The sequence below is a fragment of the Spermophilus citellus genome (assembly GCF_964194105.1).
Source record: "Spermophilus citellus genome assembly, chromosome: 13".
NCBI classification, from domain to species: domain Eukaryota; kingdom Metazoa; phylum Chordata; class Mammalia; order Rodentia; family Sciuridae; genus Spermophilus; species Spermophilus citellus.
The window spans coordinates 5,192,653-5,212,050 of NC_138193.1; the positions used below are offsets into that span (position 1 = coordinate 5,192,653).

Sequence of the window (19,398 nt, forward strand, 5' to 3'; positions counted from 1 at the left end):
CACTGTATCCCTTAGCATATCTGCTGTGATAAGATATCACATGTACCTGATAAGATATCAGTAAATATAGATGGGAGGAAGTAAAAATGATTAAATGAGGTTGATCACTTTTATTGCCCCCATTTTTCATAATGCCTTGATAAATAATCTTGGTACATGAAGCTGTTCTTGAATTTTTCACTTACATAAACATGCCATCTGCAAAAGATACAGTTCCTTGTTTTCTTAGATGTAGGTATTCTTTTACCCTGGGAAGTAGCCACATTCTTCTGAGTGTCTCGTTTTCCTGTTTCTTATGGGATTGTGTACAAGTCCCTTTGGGGTCTGGGCTGTTCTTAAGCTTTATACTCTCATGTTTACAGACAACTTCTTGTTTATATTTCTGCTGATGGTTAATCATATCCATTTGGCTAAATTTTTTCATTGGACAGTTTTGGATCGCTTGGTTTCCAAATTCTGTTCTCTGGTCCCTTGTCCTTTGCGAGGGCTTCTCCCTGTCACTCCCGAGTGTGGAAATCAAGGTGCTCTGAGATTTCTGCTCTAGCTCCCACTAGCCCTGGGGTAGGGATGCATCTTCCACAGTTGGTTTTACAGGCCTTGTGCAACGTGGCTTTTTGCCGTTTGTCTCCTGTCTCCTCTTTACCCTGAGCACCAGGCCAGGTACACCATCCCCATTGTCCTCAGACTTTCCTCAAGCCTTTGTAATGGGGGACAAACAGCAATTCTATTTTCTATTCCCCCTTGGAATAGAAAAGCCATATCCAGCAACCTCAGTGCCACCTCCTCTCCTTGAGTCTCCTCACCCAAATTCATTGCTCACCCCCTCTCCTCCAGCATTCATTACATCTCCTCTTTTATAGCATTTATCACTTTCTATCCTATATCATAATCAATTATGGTCTTGTCTTATCTTTTGTGCTAAATATAGGCTCCTTGAAGACAGAGTTCATTCTGATTCAACTGCAGGTCCCTCAGACTCTTGTACACAGAAGGCGCTCAGTATACCCTCTGACTAAAGGTTTAACTCCGTGTTTTTTCTTTTTTCTTTTTCTTTTTTTTTTCCCCTTCCAAAGTCCATCACGATGGTTCTTTTTTTTTTTTCTTTGTATGTGGCCACATCACTTTGAAAAATTAAATACTATTCAAATTCTGCCTTGGAATAACCTAAATGACTTTTTAACTTTTCATGTATATTTTCAATAAGTTTAGTATCATAAGTCCTCTGTAAATGTAACAAGTGGAACATTAAAAAAAAACACCTCTCTATTTATAACCCTATTATTTTTGGTGGAGTGGTTTGTAAATGTATCTTTTTATCTAGCATATGACTGAGTGTTATGATAAATATATCCTCACTTTAATGTTTTTATATAGATCCGTTAATTCTGCTCTATTTATTGAATTCTATTTATTAAATTCTGTTTATTTTATGTATTATTTGCTCATTTCTGATTATTTTGCATTATTTATTTTCTCAATAGAATTTAATTTTCAGAAACCAATTCTATTATACAGTCTTTGTCCTCTTGAGTTATCACATAGCAGGTTTGTTGATCTGATTGAAATGGTGCTTTTCACTATTTTCTGTTTCTGTATGTCTCTTGCTTATTGCAGTTCTGTTTTAAGATATATACTATGTGCATTGAGATACTTAAAAATCAGAATTTTTAGGCATGGAAGAATTTGCTTATACCTCTTAATACTTGTTCAAACAAGTTTAATATGTCCATAAATGGAAGCCTTCTCTTTCCCAGCCATATAGGCAGGACCTTGGGTCATTCTTGACTTGCAGTCCAGGGCTTCCCAGAGTGTTCTTTGAGGATCATCAGCCCTGAGACCCTGTGCCTGGACCAGCAGCCACCATCAGTGTGTGGTGCCTGTTGGTACCCACAGGGACTTGCTCTGTATTTAACCTGAGCATGGCAAATATTTGCTGATCCAATTGATGCCATTATTTTCTCTTCAAGCTCTTTTAAAATATAGAACGAAAAAAAATAAATGAAATCTAGAACATTTCATAGAATGTTTGTATTTGTCTTTGCCTAAAGCTAATGCTTGCTGTCCTGAGATTCTATCTCTACTCTCCACCACTATGTCACCTTCTTCTCATGCTCATTAGAACAGTGTGGTTGGTTTGTTTGGGGGTTTTGTTGTTGTTGTTTAGACTTATTTTGGCTGTTTTTGTTGGAGGGGGTTTTCTGATTTTAACTTTTACATTGTTGCTCTCCGTGGATCCTGCTATCTGGAAGCTTCCTGTGTTGTCTCACACTTTGTTCCTTCCAGAATTTGACAGATAGGTTATTTTAGATGTAATGAGAAAACACGGTGAATTCATCACATTGCACATATTCACAGGTCTTTAGTTTTTAAGCTCAATTAATTTCAGCACTTGTATACAGAGAAAAACTAAACTAGATTCACTCGAATACAGCAATCTCTTCCCTGTATGTTTTGTGTAAGCGACCTCTAATCTTGTTTGCTTTCACACCACATTACTGCAATTAAAATAAAACAATGACTTTTTAAGACACCAACCCTCATTGACTTTTATGTACTAGTAACAAAAGTTGAGTGACTCAAGATATGTCCCAAATACCCTAAACAGAAATTAGCAGGAAATACACTAAGCCAGGAATTGGTAATGTTATTGCCTGGGGCCCTAATGTGGCCTGGCTTTATATGGCCTGTAAGGTAAGTTTTACATTCTTAAGTGATTCTAATCAAATCTAGCCAGTAATCCCAGTGGCTCTGGAGGCTGAGGCAGGAGGATCAGGAATTCAAAGCCAACCTCAGCAAACTCAGCGAGGCTCTAAGCAACTCAGTGAAACCCTGTCTCTGAATTAAATACAATATAGGGCTGGAGATGTGCCTCAGTGGTTGAGCGTCCCTGAGTCTAATCCCTGGTCTCTGCCCCTGCCCCATAAAAAAAGATCAAATCTAAAGAAAAATATTTTGTGACTTATAAAATTGTACGGGATTCTAGTTTCCATATGCATGAATATGTAATTCGAATAGGAATAAACTTTGACTGAAACCCACTTGTTTTGCTATGATCTGTGGCTACTTTTGCACTGCAAAGACTAGTAAATATAGACCTCAAGTCGAAAATAGTTACCATGTAAACCTTTACAGAGAAAAAGTGATCATTCTCTGGACTATGCAGATTATAGCCCATGGTTCATCAAAAAGGTTTGGTACATTTCTTGGTCATATTAGGTGGAATGATAATGCTGAGAAAAGCCCATTCTACTAACTTTATTTTTCCCTGGAAGAAATACTTAAAGGGGAGGCATGAATGCATTGTACATTTGTGATAGGTGACTTATTTGCTTTATTCTGTGAGTATTGGAATTTAAGAAGCCTTTCTAATTTGTTTGCACTGTTTCTTTTGCTGATGCCTTTTTTATTCTGGTGGCTCACAAAAGCACAGACACTTACACACACAAAGCCTTCTTTGTCAGCAGAGTATTCTACTTTACAATTCAACATTTCTGCTTATGTTCACCAAATAGCAAGGAACTAAGATCTATGGCCACCGCCTTGCATATCACCCCTTCTTGACCCTGGGTCAACTGGGCAGATTCAGCAGCGGCTCTCTTCAGAAGAATCAATCAGATCGATTTTTGAATGACAAAATTGAAATTCCTATGAGAAGGGACCAGCAGATTTTTTAGAAATGAGAATGCCTGATTTCCTCAACCAATGTTCCTGCGTTTGTTGCGGTTTTTTCCTGATTGTAGTACGACCTAGTTTCTCTGTTTCTTGCTTCCTCCACACCCCTTTGGCCTTCTGTCCCAGTCGCCCTTCTTCCTAATTGCACCCTGCATATCGGTTGCTATATTTTATTTGCTTCTCCTTGATTGTTTCAGGCTGGCTTCTTCTCCTGGTCGGTCAGGATCAGTTAGGTCCCTTGAGCTTTGGCTTCTGAGATGCATGTAGAGGCTCTGATCTCTGCTCTCCCAACCACCTGATCTCTGCTCTCCCCACCTGGATTCTTAGCTGAGGAGCCTCCATGTGAGAGCACTGGGTCTCCAAGGTCAAGTAGGTAAAAGGAAAGAAAAAGACACAAAATGCAAGTGGGAGCTTCCAAAAACAGGCCTTGCCTATCTTCTGATTCATATCCAAGGGCTCCTTTTTAAGTTTTTTTTTTTTCCCCTGGGCATTCTTTTTTTTTTTTAAGAGAGAGAGAGAGAATTTTTTTAATATTTATGTATTTTAGTTTTCGGCGGACACAACATCTTTGTTGGTATGTGGTGCTGAGGATCGAACCCGGGCCACACGCATGCCAGGCAAGCGCACTACCGCTTGAGCCACATGCCCAGCCCCCCCCCCCCGGGGGGGGGGGCATTCTTTTAAAACTTTTTTTCTTTTGCTTTTTTCCTGTAGAACAAGGAGAAGTGACTCAAGTTTGGGGGCATTTGTGACATTACAGGTACAGTGAGAAATCAGAAAGTCACCCACCCAGTTATCCTTACAGATGTTTACCTGGGAGGTGCGTTTGTCTCTATTATACAAATGAGTCAGTAGGGACTGGCCATGCTGGTAACCTGTCCACAGTCAGAGGCAGAGAGCAACCTAACCCTAACCCTAACCCTAACCCTAACCCTAACCCTGCACCTCAATGTGGGGGGGCTGTTATCAGATGGCAGCTTTGAATGCAGGAAGACTTCAGGTTGGGGCTGTGTTCCACAAAGGGGGTGATTGCACCAGGATCCTGGGAGGCCAGGGAGATGCTCTTGGCAAGTTTCTTATCCTACAGGAAATGTTAATTATAAAAGGACCCAGCGTGTGGGGAGATTGCAAAGATGGTTGTCAGAGGATTTCTTCACTTCTCTGTTTATTGGTTAGGTCAGTGAACTGGCCAGGGGTCATGAGTAAAGAACAGCTGAGTTTTACTGCCTATTATAGGACGAATTATAAAATAATCAACACTGAAGAGCAGTTCAAATACTCCACATGCAGATGTCCACTTTATCCTTTAGAAATGAGTTCTGCAAATCCCTTCCAAGTATTGTGATGACTGTTTCTTTAGCTCACAAAGTATCTCACACTGTGTTTTTAGTCCTGTTAAAAGGATTTACGAATTAAAACTTGTACGATTGTTAGTTTCTTAGGATTTTCTCTGTTATTTTAGTGTTATTATCCTATAATTGGATACATTTCTGTCTTAGTCCATTTATGGTGTTAGAACAGACTGGGATAATTTATAAAGACAGATATTTATTTTCTCACAGTTTTGGAGGCTAAAAGTCCATGATCAGGGTGCCGGCATTTGGTGTCTATTGAGGGCCTGTTGTGTCTTCACATGGTGGAAGGCAGAAAGCAAATCAGAGTGGAAGAGTGCACTCACCAAACCCGGCAAGAAGTCTCTTTCTTAAAGGCCTTTGTTTTTCTCAAAGGTCCCACCTCTTAATCCTATCACACTGGAATTTTGGAGGGGATCTATTTAAACCAGAAAATGAACATATTCTGCTTTAATTCTAAGGTATACTAAATGCCTTCTGTCGGACTTGCTACTGTCTTGCAGATAAACTCATTTAAGCCCTTTCAAGTGATCTTCCTGAATCAGGTTTCTGTTCCTCGACTTTGCATTGCTGTAACAAAATGTCTAAAGAAATAACTTACAGGAGAAAGGATCTAGGAGGCTCACAGTTTCACAGAGTTGAGTCTACAGCCAGCCTACTTCATTGCCCTGGACCTGAGTTCTGCAAGGCAGAACTTCACGGTAGAAGGATTTGGTGGAGAAAAGCTGCTCATCAGCTCATGTCAGCTGGAAAGCAGAGAGAAAGTGAGAGAGGGGAAGGGACCAGGGACAAGATATAGTCCCTCAGGGAATGCCCTCAGTGACATACATTCATGCCCCACCTGGTGACAGGTACCACCCAGTAGTCCATTCAAATTATGAATCTATCAATGGGTTTATCCATTGATGAGGTCGGAGCCCTCATGATCCTTTCAGTTCCTCAAACTCCACCTGTTAAAATGGCTGCAGTGGGAACTAAGCCTCCAATACCTGAGCCTTTGGGAGACATTTCAGATCCACACCATAGTTGCCCATAGGTGTTGGTATTTCTCTGCCCCTTTCTGCCACAGGACTCCTCTCATGTGTTCTATGTGTTAAAGCTACATTGGACTCTGTCTTGGTTTGGGAAGTGGATGTTTCCCTCCTGTCTATCCTTTCAGTGTGCATGGATCCTGGCTCTTCCTTGGTGTCTTCTCTAGCACATTGATTTCTCCTCTGTATTTTCCCAGCTCTTAGCAGGGCTCAATTCCACTTAGCCTTGTACATTGGAGTAAGTCACAAATAATATATCCTATCATCACTTGACTGGCAGCTCTTTGAAACTGGACATCATGGTAAACTTGTATCTTTCATCAAGTAGATATTGATGCATCTTTATGAACTGATTTGTTGTTTCTGAAGGATCATATATCTCAAAAATTAAATAGATTCAGCATCCCCAGTGAAAGAATCTGAAATGAAAAATAAATATTATTAATTTTTATGAGTGCCAGAGATGGCAACACTAATCCCCAGATGGGTTTGTGACCAGCCACCTTGGTAACACCCTAGATATCTTGGAGCCTTGGCGGCCCTTAAATTTAAAAAAAATCATGAAAATGACTGCCTTGCGTATATGTTAGGGTTTTCATAAGGATGCAAAGTTACATCTGAAAACGTTGGGAAATCACTAAATTGTTTTACATACAAAATTTTGTTGTTTTATTTCATTTCCACAGTCCCAGCATTGAAGAAGAATTTAATAGGGGTTTACGAATTTTTTTTTTTAAAGTACCATGTAGATGATGTGTATCTGTAGCATTGTAATTTTGATTTATAGTCAGGTTTGTACCTTGATAGTGATTAATGGCATGGACATAAATAAATAAATGTGAACGGTGTTGAGGGAATCATCTGATTTACCTTGTAATCTGCAAAGCCAGTCTCTAGTGAATTACACTGGGAGACCTGGCAGATTTTGGAATTACACCCATTGGTTAGGAAAAAAAAACAAATGTCCCTTCCCCATAATTCCTGCATAACCCAGATTTGGTGTTTTCGTTATCAGGCTTCCATCTCTATCACAAGTTGCCCACCATCGTGCCCGAGAGCTGCCTTCTCATAATGGTCGGACTTCTGCTTGGTGGCATTATCTTTGGTGTGGATGAGAAGTCGCCCCCCGCGATGAAGACCGATGTGTTCTTCTTGTATCTCCTGCCGCCCATCGTGCTGGATGCTGGCTATTTCATGCCCACTCGCCCCTTCTTTGAGAACATAGGCACTATCTTCTGGTATGCCGTGGTAGGAACACTGTGGAATTCCATCGGCATCGGCGTGTCTCTGTTTGGCATTTGCCAGATCGAAGCCTTTGGCCTCAGTGACATCACTCTGCTCCAGAACCTGCTCTTTGGCAGTCTGATCTCAGCCGTGGACCCCGTGGCCGTGCTGGCCGTCTTTGAGAACATCCACGTCAACGAGCAGCTCTACATCCTGGTCTTTGGGGAGTCCCTGCTGAACGATGCCGTCACAGTGGTGAGTGACATGTCATACACGTTACCGTGGCACCCGGAGCCCAGGGCTCACCTGCATCTGAGCAGGTTTCCTCGGAGGATGCAGAGGAACCAAACCAAACGCACTTTCTCCCAACAAGGTGCCTCTGACTGCTGCTGTGAGTGGGTGTTGGGCCACCCAGCCACCAGCTAGGTGTCCTCGAATGCAGTTCAGTTCTGACAGCCCACCTGCAGATAGCATCAGATCACCCCGGTGGCAGGCTCATCCCCAAGTGCTCCTCCCCCTCTGATGCCCAACGCCAGCCCCAGGTGTTTTACCTGTGCATCTGACAGAGAGGCTCCAAGTCGGAGGTTCTTATGACCTCTTCCTTGCCAGAGAAGCTCACAGCACTCAGGGAAACACGTTTGCTGGTTTACTAAGGATATTGCAAAGGATACAGATGGAGAGAGGGAGTAGAAGCTTCCGTGAGCTCTGTGGGTGCACCACCCTTCAAGAACCTCCACATGTTCAGCTTTCCAAGTGTTCTCTGAACCCTGCCCTTTTGGAGTTTTATGGGTGCTTCATCACATAGGCGTGGCTGAATATTAAATCACTGGATACTAGTGATAAAATTAACCTTCAGCTCCTTTGTCCTCTTTGGAGGTTGGAGTAAAAGTCCCAGCCTTTTAATCTCACCTTGGTCTCTCCAGTGGCCAGCTCCAATCCTGAAGCTACACTGGAGCCACCAGCCATCAATCATTAGCATACATTTCAGAGATTCCAAACATTTTATAAGTTATATGCCAAGAAAGTGAGCAAAGATTAAATATATATATCACAGTATCACAGCCCCTCACTTAGATTAATGCTCTAGTGTCACTGCCTTGAAATTCTTTATACTTTTCTAAATGTATTTACTTACTTTTTATTTATTATGGTACAACTGGCCCCTCATTTTCATTTTGCACCAGGTTTCACAAAGTATGTAGCTAGTCCCTTCATATAAGAGCCTGGTCCTCAGAGGAGCATGAATGTGACTGTGGTCTTTGTGCCTCTGATGATTTATCATTTTGGCATTTTTAAATGTGATGGTCTTTCACCTCAATGTTACACTTCAGATCCCAAGAAATCTTTGTGAGAAGTAATGCCATTGATATGCTGCGATATGTATAACATCTGCGGAACAACAATACCTACTAAGTGCCCATTCTCTACCTGGTGGCAACTTATGTGTCATGTTAACAATCTTAATGAAAAATTTTGCCACATGTTCATTTTCTGTTACTATCCAACCAGCACATCCCTAGTTCTCATCATTTTCTCCTAAGTGGGTGCTTATTTGAACAACAACTTATTTTTAATTCTCTTTTAATTGCTACATAATTAGATTCAGAGGCCGTTATGATCTTAAGTTTTAGCACAATTCCAAACTCAGGCAAGGGTGGAGAGGAAGGATGAGGAAACATCTCCCCTTGCCCACAGATCTTCAGACAGCTCTTCCTGTAATATTTAGAGATTACCAAGTGATCCTGGATTAATAAATCAATTAGCTAGCTCTGGCGATGCTGTAGTAGGGGTGACAGATATGATAACCATTAACCTTTAGTGAATGCTTCCCTTGTGCTCAGTTCTGTGAGAACCTATGAAGTAGGTATTCTTCCCATTTTGCAGATAAGAAAATTGAGGCAGAGGAAATGTTAAATAAAGCATGATTTAAATAACAATTTTAAATACCCTTTCTATTAACTCCTACCCTTAAAATGTTACTCCTAACTTAACAGCCTGCATAGAAATCATTGTCCTCTGATAATTATATTCTACAGCAAACATGGATCTCTGAAACTAAAATATCATCTCTAAGGCTGTCTATTAATTCTATATGGATATTGTTATGTAGACAATTCATTAAAAGTTTATTGACCGTAACTTTTAGAGTGTCTGCTAAGATGGGTGTTTAAGATTGCTGTTAGCTCACTCCCAGAACCAAACCAAATTCATATATTCTATTATTTATTAACAGTCATTAACTTACCAATATTAAATTTTAACTTGAAACTGCCCCAATATCGAAGACATTTTATAACTCATTGTAACCTCCTCAGGCATCAAGTTTTCCACAGTGACTTCAATATGTAAATTTCACCCTTGTTGAAGGACACTGTGGAAATTTGCATGTGGAATGCTGGGAGTGAATCTATTAATGAAAAGGGGACTTGACAGAGAAAGGAGAGCCCTGGCTGCACTCCTTCGTGGGGGTGCTCAGCAGAGTCAGGCCAGTTCCAGAATGCTTCCCATTTATACTGAGTCCCTGCTTCTCAGAGAATTTCTCAAACGCCTGAGTCTCCATCCATTCTGTAAGCTTTTCCAGAATCATATTTCAGGAAGGGATCAGGATAAGTCAGTGTTTAGAGTGTGCTAAGGCAGCAAGCAAGTCCTGAGCTTCCTCTCAGAGACACGAAGCCATCCACTGTGGGTTTATGGATGGAGAGTGGGGCCTGGCCCAGGGAGGACAGTGGGCCAGACTGACAGCTTGCCATTCCAATAGGAAGGGGGACAAGGACAGAGGAAGAACACAGCTGGTTTAGAGGTGAAAGCCATTGTCCATAGCCAGAGCCAGTAAATCAGAACAACTCCAATGGCTCTGTAGAAAAGAGCCTTCCTTGATACCAAGACACTGGCTTGCAAGCACGCATGTTCTCAGAACCCAGGCCACAGGATGTCAGGGTGTGCCCAAGGGTTTCCCTACCTAATGCCAAAGAATAAACTACCTGATGTTTCTCCAACTGAATTGGCAGAAGACTGTAGTTAATGGAACATGTCAGGAACAATGAGAACAAAGGTGTCAAAATTATTACTTTTTCTCCTACTCAGATATCCGCAAAGAATAGGGGTTGGAGATGTTTTATTGGAGATTCTTGGATTCATTCTTCCAGTCTTATCTCCAGAAGAGGGACTTATCTCTAGGAGAGAAACTCATAGACTAGAAAAAGGTATTGAAAATGTGGATCATGATGCCTACAGTAAAGAAGTTGCAGGTGGCGTGATTTAGGTAAATCAAAAAGAATTAATGTTAAAATTGTAGCTTTAGAGCTCTTAACCTCTTCCCAAGTCATGATGAATCTAATACTGACATGGAAAGGTGAAAGGAAGAAATTCTAGTACAGAAATGTCTCAAAGCAAGAGAAATTGTATATATACATGGTAGATCAAACTTCATGGTATTGTCCAAGAGTATCATGTATTAAAATTAACCAAAAAAAAGGCCAACTAATTGAACAATAAATGGGTGATTTCTAAATAGAATTTTTGTGTTGTCTCTTATAGTTCATATTTTATGAAAATTTTTCAAAATCTGAAGATTCTTTCGGTTCTCAGCTGTCTGAGATATCCTGCTACTTCCATAGTAGTCCCTAGACAAATGACATGTTCACACGGTTATTGTCAACGTCATTCTCAGAACCCATTAATGCAGCTATTGAGAAGTTTCACACATTTTCCAAGAAGTCTTAAAGAGCTTCCTCAAGCATTTCCTAGTTTTCTACCCTTAACTAGGCTTAGTTCAGGAAAGCTTGCTCTGAGACAGACCCTGAGATATACCCCAGGGGCCAGTGATGGGGACTCTGAAGTGGAATTTTTGAGGAAGATTGGTAAGCAATGACCACTTATAATTTAATTTTGACTTTAAAAATAGCAAAATAGATCTGAAATTCATTATGCAAAAGTGATTATCATTTATGTTTTATATAAGAGAAAGTGCTGAACACCTTTTTTTTTTCTGGACTAGAGCTACTTTAATAAAACTTGCAGTTTACATCCTTACCTTACATGGTTCTATGGAATCAGTACACATTGTAAATCAAAAGTCAAAATAAAGCCAGGCTAGTGGTGTACGCCTATAATCCCAATGGCTCGGGAGGTTGAGTCAGGAGGATGGTGAGTTCAAAGCCAGCCTCAGCAACAGTGAGGTGCTTAGCAACTCAGTGAGATCCTGTCTTTAAAGAAAATACAAAATAGGGCTGGGGATGTGGCTCAGTGGTTGAGTGCCCCTGAGTTCAATTCCCAGTACCCCCCAAAAAAAAGAAAGAAAGAAAAATAACTAATTCCCAGTTTATTTATATATATATATATATATATATATATATATATATATATATAAATCATAACAAACAGAACTTTGATTTCAGTTTAAAAGCATTCAGCTATCAACTTAGCTCACTATGGAATTTAGCAAAGTCATCACTGAAATTTTAATCTCCTAAAAATACAAGTGTCAAGTTGACCCCATCTTTGTATAGAATTGGTGGAGAAATGTTAGCAGCCCTCTTACATCATATATATATGTACATATCATGCATATATACATATATATTAAAACTTCAAAGGACTTTTCTGTATCAATTCCCTTGGATAAAATTAAAGGATTTAGGTTGAATGAACTAAGTATGGAGATATAGCCAGTTGTAACTAAAATAATTTTATCTGATGCTGATCCATTGATGTCAGGTTCAGTGTCAACCAGGTTGGAGGTCATGGAAGGCATTCTGGTTGTCAAGATAACGTTTCTGCCTAAGCCATTTCTTCAAACATGGTGCTGACATCTCAGGCGATTGATCAAACTGGAGCTTCTGCCCAGTGTGCTGAAAGTCAAGTGCCCACGACTCTTAATGACATCTAAAGGGATATTTAGAGTAGATTGTACCTCTGATAGAATGATGGATTGAGTTGCCCAGGAAAACAGTTTTGGAGGATGATGAAAGTATGACCACCTGCTGGTGCCAGTTCTTCTGTGACCCTGAGCACTTATGTCCCTTGTAGGTCTTATCAGAGTGCCAGATGGGGTGGAGGCAGGGAGAGGAGGAGGAAGACACTCACTTAAACCCTGGGCTCTGTGTGGGAAAGAAATTTCTGATTTTGTTGAGGAAATGAGGCCTTCACTCAAGAGGCAGTACCATCCACACAAGATTGTGCGTTGCAAAGCAGAGAAGAGTCTGGGATGCATCCATTTGTGCATTGTGAGAGGTCACGGTGAAGGGAGGATTCACAAGGGTTGTGGTCATCCAGGAGGGCTCTTGGGAGAGACAGTAGCGTTAGCTGTGCCTTAAAACGTAAATAAAATTTCCCCAGATTTAGTGACCAAGTTTTTTTTCAAGGGAAGCATCAGGAAAGAAAACCTGGGCAGAAATCGATAAATATAATGTGGTTTGGGAAGCAGTAGTGAAATCCTCACCCAGACTTGGTGAGGATGCACCCAGGGGTTGAAGAGAAATAAAAGTGTAAAAAAAAAAAAAAAAACCTTTTAAAAGTGTGTCAAGTGTATCGAGAATATCAGGCCTTCCGGGGTCAGGCAACCCAAGATTTTAATCTTGGGAGTGGAAAGTGGAAGGGCAGCATTTCGAGGAGGTTTCTTGGGGTGACTGTAGGGGGCATTATTGAAAGGAAGCAGTAAGACTCCTGGTGCAAACTAGAGGCAGGGAGCCCTGGAGCCAGGGAGTGTGGGGAGAGAACTTTCATGTCCCAATGGATTAGAGGGACACTCTCAGGGCAGAAACAATGGATCACAGAATGGCGGGGAAACCCATCTCTCCTCTCTCTTTCTTCCAAGATGCTTCTGACTGTCACCTTTGGCTTTGGCAGTTGGAGGCTTGGGGTGTATGTAGCACATCTCTGACCCCCCTTCAGGAAGCCCTTGTGGTAAGCCACTGCTGTTGGTCTCCCATCCTGCAGCCAGCCTCTGGCTGAAAGTAACAAGCAGATGCTACTTGGAACCAGTTTCTTCTGTGTTTGGCAAATGATGATATCTTCAAAATATTGAATTCCTCAGGATGGAATTCTCTTTCGTTCTTCTCTCAAGTTGTTTCTTGATGGTAAGATACTAAATGTTCTTGGGTATCATATCAATAATCAGGAGAAACAAAATGCCCACTGCTTTCTCAGGAATTACCCACTTTTTTTTTTTAAGCATTTATTGAATCTACAAGGTAACATGGAGGATGTAAACCATAAGGTATTGTTTGATCCCAAGGAATTTATAATCCAGGAGAAAAGAGAAAACAAAGTATACCCAAACCCGTAATGTGGTATGCTATGTAAATTGTCTCAGGTGAAGCAGAAACTAGTGTGGGGTAGCTTTTGCCAGCACCCAGGCTGGTTAGCAGGAGGACTCTGACTCACTTGTCCACGTTGAACCGTGAGCACCTTAACCAGTAAGGAGACCTGCATCGGACGTTGTCTCTGACATTATGTCTTCATTTGACCGTGCACAGCTTGGATCAATTTCGAGTTTCTCAGAATTGAAATGAAGGTATAGCACAGCCTTTGTCTCCTCTTTAGTTGACTCACCCCAACTCCCTAGGTGCTCCCAGAGTTGTAAATATCATGGAGAAAAGCTGTAGGGAAACTGAACTTGTATTTGACTTTCTGGTTTTGTGAAAAAAAAAAATGGCAGGACTCAAACCATCCTTTCCTATTCTGTTGAACTCAGTACCCCTCTCCCTCTAAGGGTCAAAAGCACATTACCCAGTATGCATGAAGTGCCTAGCATTCTTGAAGTCTTCCATATCCCAAAGCCACGCAGAGAAACCAAGAAACCAAACAACAGTGTTGACTCATTATTTCAGAGGTAGAAAATATGTACGAGTGTCCAGATTGTGCGTGCCCTCTCTCCCTCCCCCTGCACACACATACACACACACACACACACACACACCCTCTTTGATTTAAGGAACTCTTCTAGCTCCCCTGCAGGCAGGAGGAGATGGGATATGGGGTGAGGACTATGGTGACCTGGGAGGAGGAGTACTTTACTTGAGTGCCTCGACTGATGGGTAGGTCCCTTCCACCTTCCATGGAGTGACTCCATGATAGGACCTTGCAAGTATATCCACAGGAGTGCTGGTAAGATTCTCTGTGACATGTGACTCCTAGACAATAGTGTCATGAGGGAGGCTGGTGAAGGGCTATTTTCAAATACTCATTCAGGTGATACTGGAAAACGGGATGATTTCAGAGTAAGTGAAGTAATAACCCTGGAATCTCCTGGCCTTTACTTTTAGAAGTAGTTTTCCTGACAGCATACTTTTATCAAAGATTTGTGTGTGTTTGTTTAAAACCACAATATGAATATTTGCGACAAGTAGCTACACAGTGAGTGCCCTGAATCATCCTCTTGGGTTCCCAGAAGAAGCGTCCCTCTTAGAGGGCCAGGTAGGTTGTCCGTGTCCAGGAAGACAGAGGGGATTCCAGGGGGTCTTAACAATGTGCTTTCTTTCTCCCCCCAGGTCCTCTACAACTTGTTCAAATCCTTTTGCCAGATGAAAACCATTGAGACCATTGACGTGTTTGCAGGAATTGCTAACTTCTTTGTGGTGGGAATTGGCGGAGTACTAATTGGCATCTTCCTGGGATTTATAGCAGCATTTACTACTCGTTTCACACACAATATCCGTGTGATTGAGCCGCTCTTTGTCTTCCTGTACAGCTATTTGTCCTACATAACAGCTGAAATGTTTCATCTCTCAGGCATCATGGCGTAAGTATTTCTTTGCTAAAAGCCCTTGATTAGTATATTCCATTGAATTTATGCATTCAAAGAGAAGATAGTAACATTGAATAGGTTATATCAAAGACTAGGTTGTCTTATTGTAAGAAAAATTGAAAATAGATTTTTCTTACCCTTTGTTATAAAGAAATGAAAACATCAGTCAAATTTATGCTCATCTAATGTAGGCTACGCTGGAAAGCTACCTAAAAGTTATCTCTTGAGTTTCACATGAGATGTGACAATAAGCTTGGCGTTGATCTTGATTAGACACCAGAATTTTGTGAGGTTGATCACCATTCAGTGCGGTCCTTGTGACAGGCTGTAAAATATTCTTAACAAGGTTGCATAACATAAACTGTTCCACACATTCTGGAATTGCTTCTGTATATCCATTTGAATAATCTTAGTGGTAGAAATATGTTCTGTAATAGATTTTAATAGAGGCAAGAGCTAAAAGCATTGAAAGCAGAATTCAGTGAATAAGGGATGTGGTCATGTGATTTCCGTTTAGTTGTTAGGATATTAAGATCCAATTATAGAGCAAGACATTATCATTAAAAATTATGTTAATAGATGTTTGCAGTCGCACATGCCTGTAATCCCAGTGATTCATGAGGCTGAGGCAGGAGGATCACAAGTTCAAAGTCAGCCTCAGCAACTTAGTGAGGCTCTTAGCAACTCAGTGAGACCCTGTCTCAAAAAAAAAAAAATCAGTTAATGTATCATTCATTTTAACTGACTGTCCCTGGTGAACTGACCTCTAAAAATGGCCTGAAGAGCCATGCATGGTGTTGCACACCTTTAATCTCAGTGACTTGTGAGGCTGAGGCAGGAGGATCACAAGATCAAAGCCAACCTCAGCAATTTAGCATGGCCCTATGCAGCTTAGTGAGACTCAAAATTAAAAATTCAAAAAAAAGGACCAGTCATGTCAGTGGTTAGACACCCCTGAGTTCCATCCTTGGAACCAACCAACCAAACAAACAAAAATGAACTGAGGAGTGGTAGCATTTTGGATCCCCCTGAGGCCTTCAGTGTGTTGCTTCAAAGCAAGCTACTCCTTGGATGTGGATATCTATGTGGCTTCTCAAAACAAGCCTAAAATATTATGGTCACACTGTCCTTAGGGATAGTGAGAAACACCTTAGTAATGAATAATGAACAGCTTTAAATTTCAAAAAAGGTGAACAAATATGTATTTGCAGCCCCACATTGCACTAGGCTGCAAGCTAGGACTGCTAAACGAAGTTAGAATTTTGCTGCTCTAAACAAAGTCCTCGTTCTTCCTGGAAATTTCTCTCCTAACCTGATTTATGTGATGCTTTGACAAAAGATGATCTTGTTTTCCACCTTATACTTTTGCATCAGCAGCAGATGAGGTTTGTGGTGGAGGAAATCCAGGCCCCTGCAAAAGGAGAGTGGGACTCATTGTTGTGAAAGCCATGGGTGGAAGGTGGGGTGGTGTCCTGTTTCACAGAGAACCTAAATAAAGCCACGTATTAATCCAGTTTGACCCAGTAATGAAATGTCTTCCTGGTTACTATTCATATCATTTGTGCGACTTCCAGTTTCCTCTGTTCTTTGCAGAGTGTCGTTGGCAATATGTGATCAGCTAGTCACAGGTCTATAAGAAGAGTGTGGGGGTGGGTCTCGGTGTCTAGTTTTGCAGCAGTGTTGTTCTAGAAACAGTCTGTGGGGGTGGGGACCTTGAAGTGCACAGCCTAGCATATGTTCCTGGATTTGTGCATATGTCAATGTTCTAAGAGAACACTAAACGAGTAATTATGTGAAGAAGTTCTCTTACCTGCTGTTAAGGTCAGGAACTGGGCTCTCCAGAGATCCATAGTTTGGAGAGATAGTTGAAGAGTTGGATGAGATTGGAATCCTGGTGCCTGAGATATGTCAGGAGGCCCAAGGTTGGCTGGGGTCAGAAAGCTCATGAGTATCAGATCCTGAGCCACTCATGAAGGCAGGGTGCTGGGTTCATTCGTATTGGAAATTCAGAAATCAGAGAGAAATAGAGCCATATGCTTTTGCCAGCGCAGGTAACTCTTGGCTGTGGTTTGTGGGTGGATGCTAAATACTGCCTTTCCTTCCGACTTTAAAGGGAACTTGTATTTTATAACATAGTGTGGAGAAAATGCCTTTAGTATATTTGAATTATTTTGTCCTGGTACCTAGTGCACCAAAACAATGAATGAAGCCTTATATAAGATATTGAGGAGAGGTAAACATTTTTGTGTCTAGAGTTACCATTTGCACTCACTGTCCTATGACAGCAAATGAAGGGACAGTCACACTGGCTGCCCTTTGTCCTCAGAAGTGATGCCATTTTCTAATGTCAGGGAACTCATGCACTATTCAAAGCCTGGTAGTGTGTGATGCTTCCATGTGGTGTAGATCACAGTGGCACGTGACACCACCCCCGCCACCTTGAAGTAAGTTGTGGCCCTTCCACGTGGTAATTACTGTATTTACCTTGGGACATGTGGTCCAAGGAATCCAGTTTATTGATGCTATTAAAAGTGCACGTATATACACACCTCTTAGAGCATGAATGATTGTGGGGAGGCTTAAATCGTACCAAATTTAAGAAATTCCTATTGTATTTCATGCAAATTGCACTTCTTGCCATTTAAAAACAAATTTTAAGGTTAACGGGAGTGAAGATGCTTGTGGTGACAAACTTGAGAGATTGGAAAGGAAAATCTGGCAGAGACAGGAGGTGGGTGAGCCTCTAAAAAGCCCACAAAGGATTTGTACAAGGCCTGTAAAACTTGGACCACTTGAGTCTTGCCTGCTGTCCTCCTCCTTGGCCTCCCTGTCTTCTTCTACCAACCTTTCCTTCTCCTTCCCTTTTTCTTCTCTTCAGTGCTGGGGATCGGATCGAACCCAAGGCCTTTTGCGTTGGAGGCCCTTGCTGTCTGCTGAGCTGCTCCCCAGCTTCAGTCCAGTTCTCTACACATAGGAGCCTCGCCTTGGGTAGACCCTTGTCCTAGAGTGAGATGGTTTAATGAGAAGGTAGTGGGGTTAAAAACAAACTTCCTTCGGTGTGACAGGAGACTTAGCTTTGGATTTAAAATGCAGCCAGTCTTTTAGGTAGGAGAAGGCTCGGGCAGGATTTGTGTCTTGATTTCGGTGGCAAAATGTGGGAAGCAGGTTGCTGTTGCTGCTATCGGTTGTTCTCAGACCTTGATTTTACATGTGTTCCACTGACAGCCAGTACACTGAGTAGTAGGCAGTGGGGTCACGTCTGGGTTTGGGGAGATGAGTTCTGGGCATGCTTAAGATTTGGTCTCCTCTTTGTGATCTTTCATAATAAGCACTTCAGAACTGAATTTAATGTTAAGGAATTGTTTCTGCTCAGGAGGGTTTTCAATTCAAGCATGAAGAGAGAAGATGAAAATCCTTATTTTAAAAATATTATTCTGCCTGTTTATTCACTGGAATTGATTGTTGCAGTAGGAAAAAGTGTGTAAAGTATGTGTGTGTGTGTGTGTGTGTGTGTGTGGGGGTGTATGTTTGAGAGTTTGGTTCCCTAGTGTGAGACCTAAAGTTCAGGGGTAGATTCTGTCATCCCCCAAACAAGAAATTTTGCACATCAACAGCAACAGACACCTTCCAGGATTGAAGCACTTTCTCCAGAGACGTGGAAGGGATTCCTGTTAAGTCTTCCAGAAATTCTTGTCTTTGCCCATGTATTTCAGACTTGACATTCAGAAAAATGCTCAGATAAAGCACTGACAGTCCACCACAGACAATGGGGGACTTTATGTCATTTTACTTTGTTTACCCGAGGGCCGTAACAGCTGCCTCAAGTGATGGCTAAAAATCAGATCTCTGCAGATAAAACTGTAAGTACGATTCATTCTCCTTTGTGGACATCTGGCTCTGGTCCTTACCTTGTACCACACACAGTCACCTGGGCTCTGATTAATGGGACATTGAAGGCACACTGTCCTGCAGAGTGGCAGAACATGGCCAGAGGGTGACTGAGTATAGTGATACCAGCACCCTGGGTCTCCAGTGATAGCAGCAATCCGTCCATTAAAAGGGGAAAAAAAATCACATTTAAAAACATTTTAAAAAGAGAATTTAATAGGAATTTCCAGGATGAGAGGTTTGGGGATGGGATCTAGGAGCAGGTCCAACTGTCTGAACTGAGATAGTCACTCCTGAAGGGTGACAATCTCATTCCCTCTGCTTCCTGTTTTGCTTTATAGAGAGGACAATTGCCGTCTCTCTTGTAGCTTTGTTACTGAACCCAAGTCCATTTACTCACCGCTTGAAAAGGGCCCAGTGACTTAAGCACAAGTTGTTGGGGCAGAGAAAAAGATGTATTCAGCGAGTCTGCAAGACTGGGAAG

At 41.5% G+C, this 19,398-nt stretch overlaps 1 protein-coding gene across 3 annotated transcripts in view; it reads left to right on the forward strand.

The window, feature by feature from the left end:
* SLC9A2 (solute carrier family 9 member A2) overlaps positions 1-19,398 on the forward strand; it is a gene marked incomplete at its 5' end in the record, with an annotated part of 87,386 nt that overhangs the window by 24,402 nt on the left and 43,586 nt on the right. For all 3 annotated transcript variants that reach the window (XM_081264130.1, XM_081264131.1, XM_081264132.1), the window contains 2 exons: positions 7,071-7,534; positions 14,770-15,020. In XM_081264130.1, the coding sequence (XP_081120256.1) occupies positions 7,071-7,534; positions 14,770-15,020 (715 nt within the window). The remainder of the gene's footprint in view (positions 1-7,070; positions 7,535-14,769; positions 15,021-19,398) is intronic.